General features: G+C 35.1%; 1 protein-coding gene across 4 annotated transcripts in view; it reads left to right on the plus strand.

Moving 5' to 3' along the window:
- Window positions 1–17,689, plus strand: part of Mtfr1 (mitochondrial fission regulator 1) — a 52,064-nt gene that overhangs the window by 18,206 nt on the left and 16,169 nt on the right. For 2 of the 4 annotated variants that reach the window (XM_004842122.4, XM_021256075.2), the window contains exons 2-3: window positions 5,745–5,887; window positions 13,430–13,528. In XM_004842122.4, coding sequence (XP_004842179.1) covers window positions 5,822–5,887; window positions 13,430–13,528 — 165 coding nt within the window. In that variant the 5' untranslated portion in view covers window positions 5,745–5,821. Of the gene's footprint in view, window positions 1–4,847; window positions 4,889–5,744; window positions 5,888–13,429; window positions 13,529–17,689 lie in introns of those variants that run through there. The other 2 variants (XM_021256074.2, XM_004842123.4) reach the window with 2 other exon arrangements.

Below are 17,689 nucleotides of genomic sequence, written 5' to 3' on the forward strand. Positions count from 1 at the left end.
GAGGAGCTAATTGGTTTAGGTACATTGTTTTAATGTGCTATTAGATAGAAGAATAATACATAAAGGAGGATCCTTATCCTAGTTGATCAGCAAAGACTTCTTAGAGGAGGCATAACTAAGCTTAAACAAGATTAGTAGGAGGCAGTTTAGTATAAGGATGCAGTGGGTAGGTGGAATACCGAATAGAAGAAAAGTCCAGAGTTGAAGAGAGCATGTCGAATTTCTGGAATTACCTGTGTGAATGGATCAAAGGATATAGGAAGGATGTGGAGGACAGGAAAAAAACTAGAGACTGGATCATAAAATCCTACTTCAGTATTGAGGATGGTTGGAAAAGGGAGGCAAAATTGGGTGACAGTCAAATTAATGGATTTTTACAATAGTGAAGGATTAGATGGAGATGGACTAGAGATGGACTCTGATATGTTTAGGAGGACAAACAACTTGATCGTGGAAAATGAAGGAGAAGGAAGGAATAACTGGTTCAATGCTAATTTCTTAAGCACAGAACACATGAACAACAGATTTGGGATGAAGGCTAAGAAGATTGATTTTGGTTTGAATACAGATGCGAGAAACTAGGAGATGCAAGTGGCTGAAGTTATTAAGGGAGAGAAGAGAATTTATGCAATGCAGGATATTTCTGATGTGAGACCTATAAGGTGAAGGAAAGGATTCCTGAGCAGTTGCTTAGAAGGAGGGAGGGGAGAGACTAGAGGCACAGAATAGGTACAGATGGAGGTATGTGTGAGGCATGCCTAACAGGATGTTGAGGGATTTTTCTCTCAGATGACTTCTCTTTCATTAAGTGGTATGTTTGGTCATCTGAGAAGCTATGGAGGAAAGATTGGATAGATTTTTGGTAAAATCTTAGTCTATTTTCTGCTGCTATAACATTACCTGAGACTGGATAATTTGTAAAGAACAGAAATTTATTTGGCTTGTGGTTCTGGAGGTTGGGAAGTCGAAGGGCATGGCTCATCAGCATCTAGTGAGGGCCTTTGTGCTTGCACCATCCTATGGTGGAAGGTGGAGAAGGGTGGGGGAAAAGAGGAGGAAGGGGAGGAGTCGGGAAGTGTATACATACAATAGGAGCTTTACTCTGAACTAATCCTTTTTTGTCAGAAACCCACTCCCATGATAATGATAGTAATTCATTCAGAAGGGTGAAGCTCTCATGACCTAATCTCCTCTTAAAGGTCCCACCTCACAACACCATTGCACTAGGGGTTAGGTTTCTAGCACTAGAACTTTGGTGGGCACATTCAAATGATAGCATGTAGCATGGAGAAAATTTGAAATAGATGTTCTGGAGAATGCAAAACTGGGAAGAATAGGGAAGTAAAAATTTCTTAGAACGCTATGCAGCAATAAGGGTCCAGCTGAGACATAGTACATTTATAACAACATCAAAATGAAAAGTAATAATTTTTGTGTAGCCTGGTTATAGGAAATATAGGCTTTTGGATTCATCAAGTTCTGACTTACAGGATAGATATGACAATTAGAACAAAGAATTGAAAATAATGGGGAAACAATGGTGCAAGTGATTTTTGGGTGGATTAGGCAGAAGAAAGTAAAGGTGGGAGGAGACTGGTTAGATAGATGAAAATTGCAGGATGGGTAAGCCAAGTTAAAGGAGAGAGTGGGCCAAGAGACCAGTGATAGTGAATATGTTGAAGATAGGGGATTGGGGGGATGTTCACCTTCAGAGTTTTCCAGAAGGCATGTTGGAGAAGCTTGGCAAAAAAGGGTAGCAGTAGGAAGCCGCCAAGTATGACTTCGCTCCTGTGTTTAACAAGGACTGTTACCCCTCTGGAAATTTCCCTTTTGATTTGTGGTGCTGGTGGTGGGGAGGTTGATAGTACCACTGTATTTTTCTCCTACCTCTTTGATCACTTTTTCTCAATGCCTTTTATTTTTTCCAGTTTGTCCCGCAGTATTTTCTGACTTGTCTATGCTGATTTCTCTTCTTACTCTATGTGAGTTAATAAATCTCATCTCCCTTTTTTTTTTTTTGGTACCAGGGATTGAACTTGGTACCGGGGATTGAACTTGGGACCTTGCACTTTCGAGGCAGGCGGTGGAACCACTGAGCTGAATTCCCGACCCTCATCTCCCTTTTCTAAGCCATTGTTCCCTAATCTTTATTTCTAGCCCAGACGTACATACATACATACATTTATCTATTTATTTATTTATTTATTTATTTATTTTTATTGTGCTGAGGATTGAACCCAGGGCCTCACTGCATGCTAGGCAAGCCAAGTCCTCCACTACTCCACCAAGCAACACCCTTGCCCTTGTGATGTCCAGATTGCTGGTAAAACATTATTTTTGGGTGTGTTTATGGGGATGTTCTAGAAAAGATTTGCATTTGAATCTGTAGACCAGTGATGACAACCTTTTAGAGCATTCAGTGATGCAAACAGCCTACTTACTGCGGCACATGTGCCATAGGTTTGTCATCACTGCTATAGACTTAGTGAAGAAGATTCACCCACACTGATGTGGGTAGGTATCATGCAGTCTCTGGAGACCTTACTAGAACAAAAAGGCAAAGGAAGAGCAAATTTGCTCTTTGCTTGAGCTGGATCATCCATTTCCTGCCCTCATACAAGGACTTCACACAGGCCTTTGAATACCAGTAGGATTTAGCACAATTAGCTCACTTGGACCTCCAGCTTGCACATGGCAGATTATCAGATTTCTCAGCCTTCATAGTTGAGTGAGGTAGTCTCATAAGTTTTTCCATGTATCAATACATATCCTATTGGTTCTGATTCTCTGGAGAACCTTGAGTGATACAATATCATACTAAAAATGAGTAAAATTTGCAGAAATATTTGTAGCATTTTATTCATAATTGTTAAAGCTTGGAAGCAAACAAGATATCTTTGAGTAGCTAAATAGATAAATAAATGGGTAAATAAACTGGTATGTCCAGACAGTGGAATATTATTTAATACTAAAATGAGCTGTCAAACTATGAACAGACAGAAAGAAACTTTACATGCATCTTACTCAGTGGAAGCAGCCGGTATGAAAAGACTGCTTTATGATTTCAACTCTATAATAATCTGGAAAAGCTAAACTGCAGAGACAGTAAAAGGACCAGTGCACTTTTCTCAAAAAAAGAGAGATTTTCAAACGTCACATGAAATCATTCTCCTTGCCCAGTTTTTTGCTCACCATTTCCATTTTTGATGTGATTTTTGGCTTTTTGCTCTTTTTATTCCCACTGATTCTCAGAAGATTAATTCATACAACCAGTAATAGCGTTTTGTAATGTTATGATGTTATCTGTCTGACCAAAGATCTAGTTATGGACATTTTATATAGTAATTAATTGATAAATATTTCTGCCATTGCTCAGCACTCTTGTACATAATTTTATTTACATACTCTTGTCATCTTAAACTTAACGTTTGTTAAACATTTGCTACTTTTCAGTATTTCCTTATTTGGCATCCATAATTTTCATCATCTTTGATTAAAACTTTGGTGTCATTTGCTTTCCTTCTCCTCTTGTTTCTCTATCCAGTTACTTTGCCAAATTGGATATTTATTTTTATTAGTGTAGTGAATGTTGTTTTTTTCATTGCTGCTAATGTCAACCTACTTTTGCAAAATTGTCACTAAGATGGTTTATTCATTGTCTCTCAATTCTCACATCTCTGAAGTACTATTTGAAAGTAGGTTGTTTATAGTCACCAATTGGTAAGTGGCATATGGCTACAAACTTGGGTCTAGTGCTTTTTTTTTTTTTTGGTACCGGGGATCAAACTTGGGTCCTTGCGCTTGCAAGGCAGGTGGTGCGTGGAACCACTGAGCTAAATCCCCAGCCGATAGTGCTTTAACACTTTACTATTTTATGTCATTAGTTTGAGATGTAAACATATGGAAAGCTGAGTAGGATAGCAATATGATATAATAAAACTAGAAAACACTCAAAAGTTTTCCAGTGTCTTCCCCAAATTACTACTATCTTTTTGGGAGTAGCATGGTATAATGGACAAAACCCCAAACTTTTGTCTAGACATCTGCTTTAAGTCCTAACTGCCATTTACATGAAAGCAACCTTTAGTTGAGTTACATGAACTACAATTCAGTGTGTAGAAATTGAGGATAATCTGCTATCTACCTTCATAAAATGGTTTGTGATTTTGTATATACTGACTTAAACATAAAAATATTCCTCATAGTGCCTGGCACCTGTAAATGTTCACTACAGTTAACTCTTATTATTACTGCAGAGTTTAGTGGATAGACATTTTTAGTGAGGGATTCTTACTTGGCATTCCAATAAATAAAGGCAACTAAATGTACTATTTCATGAATTCAGGTATTTTTCATTTACGTGTAAAACAAACTTACGTTCCAATATGTTAAAAATTGGTATACTGAGCCAGTTGTGGTGGTACATGTATAATCCTAGCACTTGGGAGGGTGAGACAGGAGGAGTGCTGAGTTCAAGGACACCCTGGCCTACATAGTGAGTTTAATAATAGTGAGACCCTTTCTCAGAAAACTAAGAAAATTGGCACAGAGCACATTAAAATGTACATATTATTTCTTGCTACAGTTTTCAAAGAATCAAAAGTAATATTTAATTTAAACTTGAATGAAGTCAGACTTTTTTTTGGTGGTGCTAGGAATTGAACCCAGGGACCTCTCATGCTGAGCAACTAGTGAGCTATATGCCTAGATATCCAGCCCTTCAGCAAACTTTCTAAAGTGTCTTACCATATGGAGTCAGATTCTTCTATGCAGTTTCAACTTTTGTTAAATACAATTCTTGTTTTTTTTCCTGTTTCTCCAGTGTAAATTCATTCCCATATTCCTGGTGCAGACCATTCATGATGAAAGAAGGAGCTTGCGTCAAAATGTAAATCAAGTATATTACATAGCGCACTTCCTTGTTCAGTGCTCCCCCCTCCCCCACTAAGTTATGTCTCAAAAAATTTAAGATACGGTCTTGCTAAGTTAGTAAGTTGCACAGGCTGGGCTCAAAATTATGATTCTTCTGGAGTGCTGGGATTATAGATGCGTGCCATCATGCCCAGCCTACCTTTTTTCTTTTTTAAATGTAAGATTCCCTTAATGAGGAAGCAGTACATTGATTTATCTCATTGGAGACCAATACTTTATTGAATTTATCTGTATGATACAAGTTAATATTTTAATTCTGTCAGGTATATAGTATATGATAGGGACTGGGAGAGTGAGTAGAAGTTACCACTGAGTATAAAAGGACTCATCATTTTTGACCTTGTAGCATCTGAATTCTTACTCCGTTTCTGGAATTCCTCTCTTCCTGATTTTTGGTGGTGAGCAAAACCTGCTTGTTAGTATTTTAAGTTCTTGCTTTCTCAGCCTCCATTTGCTAGCCCAGCAAATGTCTCAGTAGAGGAACTGTGGGAACTGGTATAGTGTGTCTTCGCAGGATCAGTTCTCCTACACTTTAGGTTATTAACCCGGTTCTTTGAAAATTACTGTCTACCAGATGTCTTTTCATAAATTTCCTACTAAATTAGCTGCAGTAGGTTTTTTTTACTGGAAAAAATAATTTTTTAAAAATCTTGTATTACTACTACTGCTTTAAGCAAACTGATCACAGGCAAATTTTGTTTTAATTTACACAAGAAATTTTAAAATGTTTTAGGCTTACTCTGTGCATCATGTTTAGACAGTAAAGATTGTAAATAATAATTCATTTGAGTATTTGCATTTAAAAATTTCAGTTTGCTTTATGGACCATGTGCTGCTATGTATGCCTAAAGTACTTGAAATGCAAATTTGCGAAGGCTTTGCCATCTAAATGCTTGGCTGGATTAAGCGCCTGATGAGGATGGTTTTTCAGCAGGTTGGAGTAAGCATGCAATCGGTGAGTACTCAAGATTTATTTTTAAAATTCAGATGTTTAGATATTTTTAAGAACTTTTCTGAGAAAATAAACTATGTGACCATCATTTGAATTCAGTGTTTGTATACTATGTAAATCATAAAAATGAATCTTTTCCTAGCTTCCATATGTAAGGGGAAGGTATCCTTCCGGGTTATTTGAAAATTTTTTTTTTTTGTACTGGGGATCGAACTCGGGACCTTGCACTTGTGAGGCAGTTGGTAGAACCACTGAGCTAAATCCCCGGCCCAACTGAAAATTTACTAATGTATTCATATGATCATTAAAAGCAATGCATTTGTTATTAGTGGGGAAGAAGCTTAAATATACAGTAATATTTGACTCACACTTGATAACTTTGATGTGGAATTAATACTGAATGCTGTAATGATGTGGTTTATCAAACAAGTAAAAGGTAAGTCATGTCTCCTAAAATATGACAAATATAGCTAGGAAAAAGATATTTTAGTAGTATGATTGTTCTATGCCAGGGATGTTAGTTTTTATAACTATCTTCTACTGATAGGTAAATTTTGTTTTGATCTGCTTCCCATGTAGTTATTAGAGCAGTTGTATCAAGCACATTTTTGTAGAATACTTGCTTTGTTTTTTCTTTGCCTTTGGGGCTTGGGGGTTGGGGGTTAGTGATACTGGAGAATGAGCCTAGGTCCTTCTCACTGACCTACATCCCTAAACCGTTTTTGTTTGTTTGTTTTGAGACTGGGTCTCTAAGTTGCTAAATTGCCAAAGTTAGGGTTGAATTTATAGTCCTGTCTCAGCCTCCCAGAGTGCTGGAGTTACAGGCACGTGCCACCACACCTGGCTTTGTTTTTCATTTTCAAATTCAGAGTTTTGATGTCTGTGACATGGAATTAAGTTTTATTAAAGATACAGGCAAGTTACATCATTTGAATATGGATGTACTTTTTAGTCCACTATTTTCACCACTTTACAGGGTAAATTAATATTTTAGTACTGATAGAGAATATTGTGAAGCTAATGTGTTTCTTATTAATTTCAATACTTTATGTTAGAAAAGAAGTTACAGCAAATACCTAATTTATATTAGCAATGTAGTAATACTTAAGGATTATACCTTTCTTTCCTTTTGTGCTTTGGAGGAGTAATGTGAATGTGGCTAGGAATTCCAAGGAAGGAAGAAGAGAACTGAGAGAAGTCTTAATCTTTAGTTAGGGATTTTGAAAGTGTTAATGAGTTTCATCTTTTCTCTCTACCTCCCCTCTGATGCATGTGTTTTATTAAAAATTAATACTTTATACTTTGGAATTAAGAATGTACACTTTGTTGGCTCATACACTCCTTAAAAACTTGATTAGTGAAATGGACCTTCTTCCCAGAAGATACTTAAACATATGCATATAAATTTGCATGTTCTTTCAGGGATTTGTGAATCAAATTATATCACCTTGTTTCTTAAGAAAAATATATTTACTGTAGTTAGAATTAAATTTATAGTTCTCTTTGCTAAATATTTTTTCTCAAATAATAATATAGATTAGACTAGTTCATAACAAATGAATTATCACATAAAACTTGAGTGCACTTACCATGTATGAGATAGGTGACAACTTCAGATTGTGGCCTCACATATCACTTCTACTGTAGCGTTTCACCATGTCAGAAGAAGAACAAGTTGCTTTTCTGTTGTCATCCTCCTCCTTGCTGTTAGCACTTTCAAACGCTGTTACTAAATGTTATGGACTGTCACTACTAGACACAGACATGCACACATATACACAGAGACTCATTAAATTCTTTATAAGCAGTTTTTATAGGTAAAGCATAATGTTTCTGTTTAGTTATTTCTTAAGAGAATTTAATTATTTTCAATGAGATCAAATTGCCTAGTAATGATAGCGTTCTTCCTACCTTCTTCCCTGTCTCAAGAAATATTCATGACAGTTTAGAGGAAACCTACCTTCCCCAAAGCACTACTGATAAGACAAAGTTTTATCATTTTGCATTCACATTAGCAGTATTAAAAGTTCTAACTGGTTTACACCTAAGCTGACATTTGTTCTTTTAAAACCTTTAACTTAATCTCCCTAATAATGTATGATAAGATCTTGTTATTTTATTGATTAGTATTTTTCTGATTCTAGGGTTGCACACCTTTCCTTGTGGTGTACTGGCTATTTATCATCTTGTATCTACTTTTTAATTGGGTTGTCTATTAATGAGCTGTAAGAGTTCTTTATATATTCTGGCTGTAGGTTATATGTATTATAAATATGTTCTGGTTAAGGACTGCTTTTCATTTTCTTAACAATGTCTTTCAAAATTCTAAATTTTGATGGAATCTTACTTATCAATTTTTTTCTTTTATACATCATATTTTTCACGTCCTAGGAAATTCTTGCCTACCCTAAATTCATAAATATTTTCCTTTATAGTTTCTTCTTAAAGTATTATAGTTTTAGTCTTTCATATTTAGGTTCATAGATCCCTTCAAGTTATTTTCATGTATGGAAATAAAGGGTTGAGGTTAATCTTTTACATACAGATACCAGGTGTTCTAGTACCATTTGCTGAAAACACTATCTTTTCCTATGCTCTTGAGTGAGTTTATATTCTATAAAATGTTAATGTTAAATAGTCTTTCAAAAATCAATGAACCATATATGTGTGGTTCTATTTCTAGATTCTCTGTTTTATTACAATGATCTATATGTCTTTCCTTACGCCAACATTGCCTTGATTACTATAGCTTTAGAAGAAGTCTTAAAATTAGGTAATAAATGTCTTCCAACAGTGTTTTTTTTTTTCTTTTTACTTTTCCAGGTCCTTTGTACTCCTACATAACTTTTAAATTTCAATATCCAATTCTTCATTTATAGCAAGTATACATAGATCTGAATTTTTATATATACCTTGTGTTTTCTAATCCTGCTAAATTCAAATACAAGTTCTAGGGGCTCCTAGAGATTTCTTAGTGTTTTCTCTGTAGATGATCATTTCATCTACATATAAAGATTTTACTTCTACCTTGCCAATCCTATGCTGTTTATTTTTATTGCCAGACTATTTTGGTTTGGACCTATGTTTCAAAGTTTAATGACAGATGAAGAGTAGGCATATCTGCCCTTGTTAGGAAGAAAGCATTGTATCTTCTCCATTCATATAAAGTGTTCTCACTGGAAGTATGGAGTACATGTCTTTAATCTGTTGAGAAGGTTCTGTTCTACTTCTAGTTTCCTGATAGCTTTTACCATGAACAGCTGTAAAATTTAGTCCAATACTTTTTCTGCAACTACTGATAGGATCATATGGCTTTTTCCTTTCCTTTGTTAAAATGATGACTTTTGGGGGTGGATCTTCCAATGCTGAACCAACACTGCCATCCCTATAATAAAACCACTTACTACATACTACCAGATCTGACTTCTAATAGTTTGTTTTGTTAAACAAATTTTTATTTATATTCATACTTTTCTCTTCCATTATCTTTATCCAGTTTTAGGATTAGCACAATGTTGATTTCTTAAAATGAGGGGAACCATGTTCCTTCTTTTTTGTGCTTTAAATGTTTGATATAATTTATCAGTTAAAATGTATACGAGCCTGCTGTTATCATATAGGTAGTTTTTCAAGCTAGGAATATACTTTCTTTAATAGGTGCTATTCAACTTTTGTATTTCTTCCAGAGTCAGTTTCATTAATTTGTCTTCCAAGGTACTTCATAAAAATTATCAAATTTATTTCAAAAAAGATTTTTTAGTGTGCTTTCCATATCATTTTAAATTCTGTAAAATCTGTGGTAATGTCTTCTAGATCTTGATATTGTAATTTTAAAAATGTATAATTGATATTGTGTAATAGGAAGAAAAAGTCTAAAGGAGTAGGGGAAGTGGGTGGGGTAGGGGGAAGGAAAGAGGGGAAAAGAAAAAATATGAGAAAAGGAAAAAAATGGAAACAAAGTCTTTGTAAATACGGAAGGATGGAGGGAGTGAAGGGAGGGCAGGGGAAGGGGAAAAAAATAAGAACCAAGATATATCATTGAAAGTACCAGATCCCAATGATGAATGTAACTATTTTCTGCCTAAAATATACCAATAAACTTAATGGAAAAAAAAAAAGACAAAGTTCAGCCACAACTTAGGGTGGGAGATGCACTTGGGTCATATACCTTCCCAATGCTCTTGATGGTGACTTTTTGGTACCATCTGTTCGCTGTTTCTACATAGCTGTTTACAATTTCTTCCCCTCCATGAGGGCTGAACAGAAAAAAGTTTCAAGACCTAGTTCTAAGAGTTCCTGAAAGTTAACTGCTCTTTCCTCTCACTTTTTTGTATCATTCAATAAAGATTATGCCCTTTCTGAATTTTCTAGTCACTAGCTTACAGACCCTTGCTTCATATTTCTGGGTGCTAAGTACTGTACAATTCACAAGCAACAGAAGAAAAACTTTTGTTTTTGGTACTGGGGATTGAAATTGGGACTTTGTGTTTGCAAGCCAGGCACCAGAACCACTGAGCTAAATTCACAGCCCTAAAAACCACTACTCTTATAGAAAACACCTGGTATTGTTTGTTTTGATATTAAACAGGTGGAAAGATAGTTGAAACTTAGCTCTACAGCGTGCATAGTGAAGAATGTTAACGTCTGGCAGAAGCATTAGTTCCTGACCTTGGCAAATCCTTCTTAAAATTTTCTTTGTACGCTTTTTGTCCTCTCATCTTCAGGCAAGATCTGTTTCCTGGAGAGAAGGGAAGATTCACTTAGTCCGTATAATTGTCACATTATGATGTACAGAGTCATAGGAGAGTTTTGACTTCTGACTAAATAGAAGATTCAAAAGTGAAAAAATTGAATGGTGTAAAACAAAAAAATTTATTTTTTTTAAAACATCAAGACCTATTAAAATACATAAAATAAAATGTTTCCTTAAATATTGTGTTTTAGAATTATTTGCCCATGTTCTATTTCTTGGGTGGGGCTGTAACGTTTATTTTATAGAACAGTGAAGCTTATTTTCCTCTATTCAGGTGATTTTTCTGTCTCCGTTCTTACATTATTAAGAGTTTGTTATAATCCTCTGCATGATCATTGGTGTGAATGATGTTTTGCTCTAAGATTTAGAATAATTTTGCCTTAGCTGGGTGTGGTGTTGCACTCCTGTAATCCCAGAACTCGGAAGACTGAGGCAGGAGGATCACCATGAGTTTGAAGCCAGCCTTGATGGACTACATAGTGAGTTCAAGGCGAGCTTAAACTACGTAGTGAGACCTTGTCTCAAAAAAGCCAACCAAACAAACAATAACTTTGCCTTAAATTTTTTTCTTTTCTTTTTGGTAATGGGGATTGAGCCTGCAGGGTCCTCTGTCAGTGAGCTACATCCCTACTTGTTTTAAAATTTTATTAAAAAACCCTTGCCAAGTGGCTCAGCCTAGCCTAGAATTTATAGTCCTTTGCCTATAATAATAATCCTTTGCTGTAATCCTATAGCTGGGATTACAAGCGTGTGCTACAATACTCAGATATAATAATTATATTTTAATATTGATATCTTCTGTGTCTGTGTGTGTGTTTGTATGTGTGTATTGGGGATTGAACTCAAAACCTTCGCACTGAGCTATAGTGCCCTTATATTTTATTTTGAGACATGGTCTCATTAAGTCACTATGTTACCAGGACTAGGCTCAAACTTTTTTTTTTGAGACAAGATCTTACTATGTAGTTGAGGCTGGCCCTGAACTCACTGTGTAGTCCAGCCTGGCCTTGAATTCACAGTGATGCTCCTGCCTCTGCCTCCCATGTGCTGGGATTATAGGCATGTGCCACCATGCCCAGTGGGCTCAAACTTTTGATCCACCTGCCTCAGCCTTCCAGAGTGTTGGGATTATAGGCATGTGCCACCTTCTTTTCTTTATATTGACCAGTTTTTCAGCCTATACCAACTTTTTTTGTTTGGTAGTACTGGGACTGTGCATGTCAGGCAAGCACTGTACCACAGAGCTATGTCTACCAACCCCTCCTATCTTTTATTTTGAGAGAAGATCTTGCCAAGTTGCTCAGGCTGGCCCCTAATGTTCAGTTCTCTTGCTTCAGCCTATGTGTAGCTGGGATTATAGGCATATGCCACTATGCCTAGCTGTACCATCCATTTATTTATATTTCCAAAGGAACAATTATAGTTTCTTTTGATTACCAGTCAGTGTAGATTATATAATACTTTATGGAACTCTGCTCTCTTAAGAATCAGTGAAACCTTGAACATATATGATAAAAATTACTTAAAAGCTGAGGTAGTTGTATTTTACATACTTGCATAAACCTCACTTTGATTTATATTACTATCCCTAAGTTGGATTTGGTTGTTAAAATTTAAGAAATCAGGTTGCTTCTGTGCTCATTTTATAAGCTGTGCATGCTTTTAGAATGGTTTGAAAGTCTGGTTCTGAAGGTCTATTTTGGATTAGGTATTAGAGTCACTGTTTACTGACTGATTGCTTGGTCATATTGTTTTTGTTAAGGTAATTCTGGTCTTTAAATTAGAATGGCTATGGGGTAACCTTAAGGAGGGGATAATGTTCATTGTTCAGAATCTATATGTAGCTGATTTGGTATTATTTAGTTTTTTTTTTTCCCATTAAGTTTATTGGTACATTTTAGGTGTACAATACAGTTACATTCATCATTGGGATCTTGTACCTTTACATGATGTATCTTGGTTGGTATTAAGTCTTTAGGATATAGGTGAATATTAAAGTTTGATGAACTAAGTTTAATAGTCATGTTATTCTCATTCTTTTCTTTTAAAATTGCTTTTAATGGCATACTACTTTTCTTTACCTCTTCTGTCCAGGCTTTCAGGTGTAGCAATCAAAATGGATAGTTTTTCTGTTTAAGGGAAGATCATATACTGGGGGAGAGATTTCAAGGTACAATTTGTAATGATTTAACATTGTACATGTGTGTTTTTTGTTTGCTTTTTGCTCTGGGAGTTTTTGTTTTTTGCTTTATGCATAGCATAATGTCCTATGTACATTATTTCATCGAGTTAATTCTGCTCATTAAGACTACCATTAGCTTATTTAATGCCTTTATTCAAATTAAAGATAAAACCATTGAAGATGTAATGCTTGTTGAGCAGTGCAACTGGATTCATCTCCCCACCCTGCTCTTGTGCAGCAAATGGCATGCATGGCACAAATTTACATTCCAAACTTTGTACTAATTTGGATTTGTTTTGAAAAGTTCATTATAGCAAAAGTAGCTCATATTAAAAAAATAAAGTTTTTACTCCAAGTACTGTCTAGTATTATTTAAAAATTACTATTTTATATTTTGATATGCTATACATTGAACTTTCTTGCCTTAATAGCCAGTTATATATATTCTTTCATTTTGAAATATTAGCATATTTCCTATAACATTTAGAGCATCTTCATGCCATAATTAAATATGTTAGCATGTTGTACAGTTAATAGTCCAATGATTTATAAATTTGGCAGTTCTAGAAGTCTTGTAATTAAACTTTTGGTTTTTTTCCTACTTGGTCAGGTACTTTGGTCAGGAAAGCCATATGGTTCATCTCGAAGTATTGTAAGGAAAATTGGTACCAACTTATCTCTGATCCAGTGTCCAAGAGTTCAATTTCAGGTACTATATTTTATGTATTTAATATTTTAATATTAACATTTACAAGATGGTTTTTAAAATACTTTATTGATTTTGAATATTTTTCCATATTGATGCCACTACCAATAAAATAAGAGGAATAACAAACCAAAGTCAAGTCTAGTTTTAGTTCCTCTATGATTATTTAAGATCTTTAAGACCTTTATCCTTCTTAAAAATACAAAACAAAAACAAAAACAAAACAAAACAAAAATACTTATGTGAAGATTTAGAAGGATATGATAAACTAAGCAATTGTTAATTCTCAGGAGAACTCAAAGATAGGCCTCTGGGTACTTAAGGTATCACCATTGTTTTTTTAAAAATTTACATCTTTCTCTTTGGATAGCTACTTTGTTCCTTTGTTTTTAGATGTCTCTGGATGCTACATAAGTTTTCTCCATCATTGCTTTCAAACTCAACATTAAATGTAAGATACATTGCTTTATAAGGCCATTGTCAAGACAAAAAGGTAATTGTAATTCTTTGAATGAAGTGAGAATCAAACACTGAATTAGAGTACTTCTGAAGGCTCAAGTCATTAGCATTCTTTTTTAGTACCAAGTCCAGAGCAGCTCTACTCTTTGCTTGGGGACAGTACTATTTTCTTTTTTGTGCTTTTGTTCCTTATAATAGACATCATATGTCTTTGTTCTTTTTTAGTAATTCTCATGATAATAATAGGACAACATATTTCAGTTTACCATTTAATAATATAAAGTTCAACAGAGCTGTCTACCAGCTTTAATTAATAGATTAGCACATGGAGATGTGGAAGATGTACAATATTTAACTCATTATTTAGAAGCTCACATTTGTTGTTCATGCTTATTTGGTAGGACATTAGACTCATAAATCACTCCTCCTGGTAGATGAAGGTGAAAATTTCTTCCTAAATAAGGGGTTGAAATTAGCTGTTTTTCCTCTTTTTTTAAAGATTAACAAAGTTGTTCATTGCTGTGTTAATAATCTTGCTTGCAAAATTATGAGTCAGTATAGAAATTGACAGATTGGAGCTTTCCAAGAAGTAATTTTTTATCAAACTTCAGGCTTTCCTTTTTTAATGAAGAAAATGAAAATCTATAGTAGTAAGTCTCTGAAGTACAGTTTCTCAGAATTCAGTTTATTTAGACACAAATTACTGTTTGCTTTACTTGCCGGTTTCCTTCAGATTGTATTAACTAAGGCTTATTAACATTTTTTGATTGCTCAGTTCCATTAAAATTTTCTTTCTGGGGTTTTGGGTATAGCTCAGTGGTAGAGAGTTTACTTAACATGAATGAGACTCTAGGTTTGATCCCTAGCAGTATCAAAAAGAATTCTTTTTTATCTATTTAACCTTCTAGTTGCTAGAGAACTTACGTTCATATAGCTGGAGACATGTAAAAGGGACATGTAAAAGATATCTAATATTTTCTATTGCAGTTCAAATCTTCCTTGACAGTCAGTGGGCCAAAGTGCTACAGCTATGTATATTTACCTGGGAGGATTCTCTTTAAGTGTTATTTTCAATTGCTTAATGAACAGCAAAGGGTATTAGATATAATATAATATTGTGCTGGAAAAAATTAATAGTAAATGTAAAAAGCATATTAAAGACACCCATTGTTATGGCTTGTATCTAGATGTCCCCCTAAAGCCTCATGCAGTCATAGGTGGGCTTTTCAGAGGTGGCTGGATCTAGAGTGTGTGATGCTGGGGTCAAGGATGTGATCCTGAGATTTATTCATGATGAGATGCTAGGATTAAGGTGCCCCACCCTGAGTGTGAGTGCTACCTGGTGGGTAGCCTGGATAGATTATAAGGGACAGCAAGAGTGTTGCTGCTTGTTCCTTGTCACTTGCTGTTGCTACTTCTTTGCTACTGTGCTGCCTTCTGCCTGCCACGAACTGTTTCTCCTCCGTGATGCCCCTCTGCCATCCACCCTGCCTTGAAGCCAGCCAACTATGAATAGAAACCTCTACAAACTGTGAGCTAAATAAACCTTTACTCCTTCAACTTTAGATGTCAGTTATTTTAGCTCAACAATGAGAAAAGTAACTAAGATACCCAGTAAATATTGCAAGACTTGTCTATAAGCTCATAGGGTTTATTGGCTTCCTCTGTACTTCATTAGAGGGTGATAGGAATGAGTTCACTACCTTTCACTCAACACAGTATCTCCAGGCCTTTCATGTTTATTTTAATTGAAGAAAAATAACTTCCCCTAGACCTTTTATAGCTTTTATGTATATGTGTATTTCATCTTTGGGTCACAACTGTATACTTCTGCTATAAGCATTTGCTGTATTTGGATATTGTGGTCCTCTTGAAGGTAGAAATTCAGATAAAGACAAATAAGAACAGGTCCTTGTGTGTTCATGACACCAAAAGAAAATCGAGATCATAGAGGGACTTGTAAAATAGTAAGCTCTGGGGGATTGGGAGGAATGAGATGCAGTAGACTAGATTCATATTCAAATCACTAGGCTCTTTAAAAAAATACTTACACTGAGGCCTCGTTTTCCAGGGTGTTGTGGTGCTAAGGTCCTCAAGCGTAAGCACTCAGCCACTGAGCCACACTCTCAGCCCCAGGTTTTAATCTTATGACTTCTCTCACATATGCAGTAGTCCATTAAATAACATCTCATCTAGGAACTTCTTTCTTGCTGAAGGATCTGCACATAAGCCACTTATAATCTCCTTTTTTTTTCTTTACAGTGTTATAGGATTATCAAGGTACTATTCTGTTTTCAGGAATGAGTAGAACAACTTGAGATTGAGTGGCACTCAGTTGTTACTTAAGTTGTATAAAGTACCCATTTGCTGAATATTTGTTTGGATAAGTTTCTGAAATACATAAAATACATAAAGAAAAGTACAAAAGCCTGTCTTTTTTGTGGTGTTTTTTTTTTTTTAGACGGGTTTCTCTGTGTAGTTTAGGCTGGGTTTGAATTTACTGTGTACCACAGGCTGGCTTGGAACTCCTGAAGATCCTCCCACCTTAGCCTCTACAGTGCTGAGATTACAGGCATGCACCACCACACCCAGTTGTTTGCTTATTTATTTAAAAGTATTTTTTCCCTCTTTGGACTACAGATTACTTGTATTACATGCAAAACATTAGTATTTTGAAATCTTTCCATCTTAATCCAATTTTAGGTGTTTTTATTTTGTTTGGATATTTTGGGGGCCAGTGGTTAGGCTCTTAGGCTCTTGAATCTCCTGATATAACTTGTTTTCTTTGCTTGTCTACTTGTCCTCTCCAAAAGCTTTTTTTTTTTTTAACACAAGGTCTCGCTATGTAGTTCAGGCTGGTCTTGAACTCACTATGTAGCCTAAGCTGGCCTTGAACTCGGGGTAATCCTCCTGCCTCAGCTCCCACTTGTGCTACCACACCTGGCCCCAAAGCTGTATTTTAAGGCATTTTTGTATACTTGATGTTCTTAGTACATTATTAAAATGTCATTTTTTTTTCTGGTACCAGGGATCAAACTCAGGACCTTGTGCTTGCCAGGCAGGTGTGGCGCTGCTTAGCCATATCCCTGGCTCCTAAAATGTCATTCTTAATTTGTTTTATAAATTAATAATATTAAGTATTGATGCCAGAATAAATCCATATGCCATTAGCTGATAATGTTTCTTAATTTTTTATTCATAATAGTGCTTTTAATTACATTAGTATTATATGTTTGCATGGTTATTTTCCATTTAAAGAAGAGGTATTATTAAACTGTGACTTCCAAAAGCCTGACTTGACAGTAATAGCATTAAAAAGGTTATAAATAGGAGGGTAGGAGTGTGGCTCAGTGGTAAGAGTGCCTAGGATGTACAAGTCCTTGGTTAAAATAAAAAGGTTTGAATAATTGAGACCCAGAATAACCTTTATGACAAATAGGCTAATGAATAAATTTCTTTGGCCTGTTACATTTTTTTCCCAATTAAGTGAATTAAAAAGTGAATTTCTTTTTTGTTTAAACTTCTAACTTTAGGAAGTATTATATTATTGATTTTATTTTAAACTTCTTGTTCATTGACTCTGAGGCATTATCTATATGATGCCACCTAAATTTAATGTAGTTAAATTATCTTTCCACTTTTAAAGATAAATTTCAGGATATACATGCTTTTTCTTTCTTTTTTTGAGATAGTTTCACTTTGTAA

This window comes from Heterocephalus glaber, unplaced genomic scaffold, assembly GCF_053883595.1.
Source record: "Heterocephalus glaber isolate CG9 unplaced genomic scaffold, H.glaber_assembly_v1.0 deba00001553, whole genome shotgun sequence".
Taxonomy (NCBI): domain Eukaryota; kingdom Metazoa; phylum Chordata; class Mammalia; order Rodentia; family Bathyergidae; genus Heterocephalus; species Heterocephalus glaber.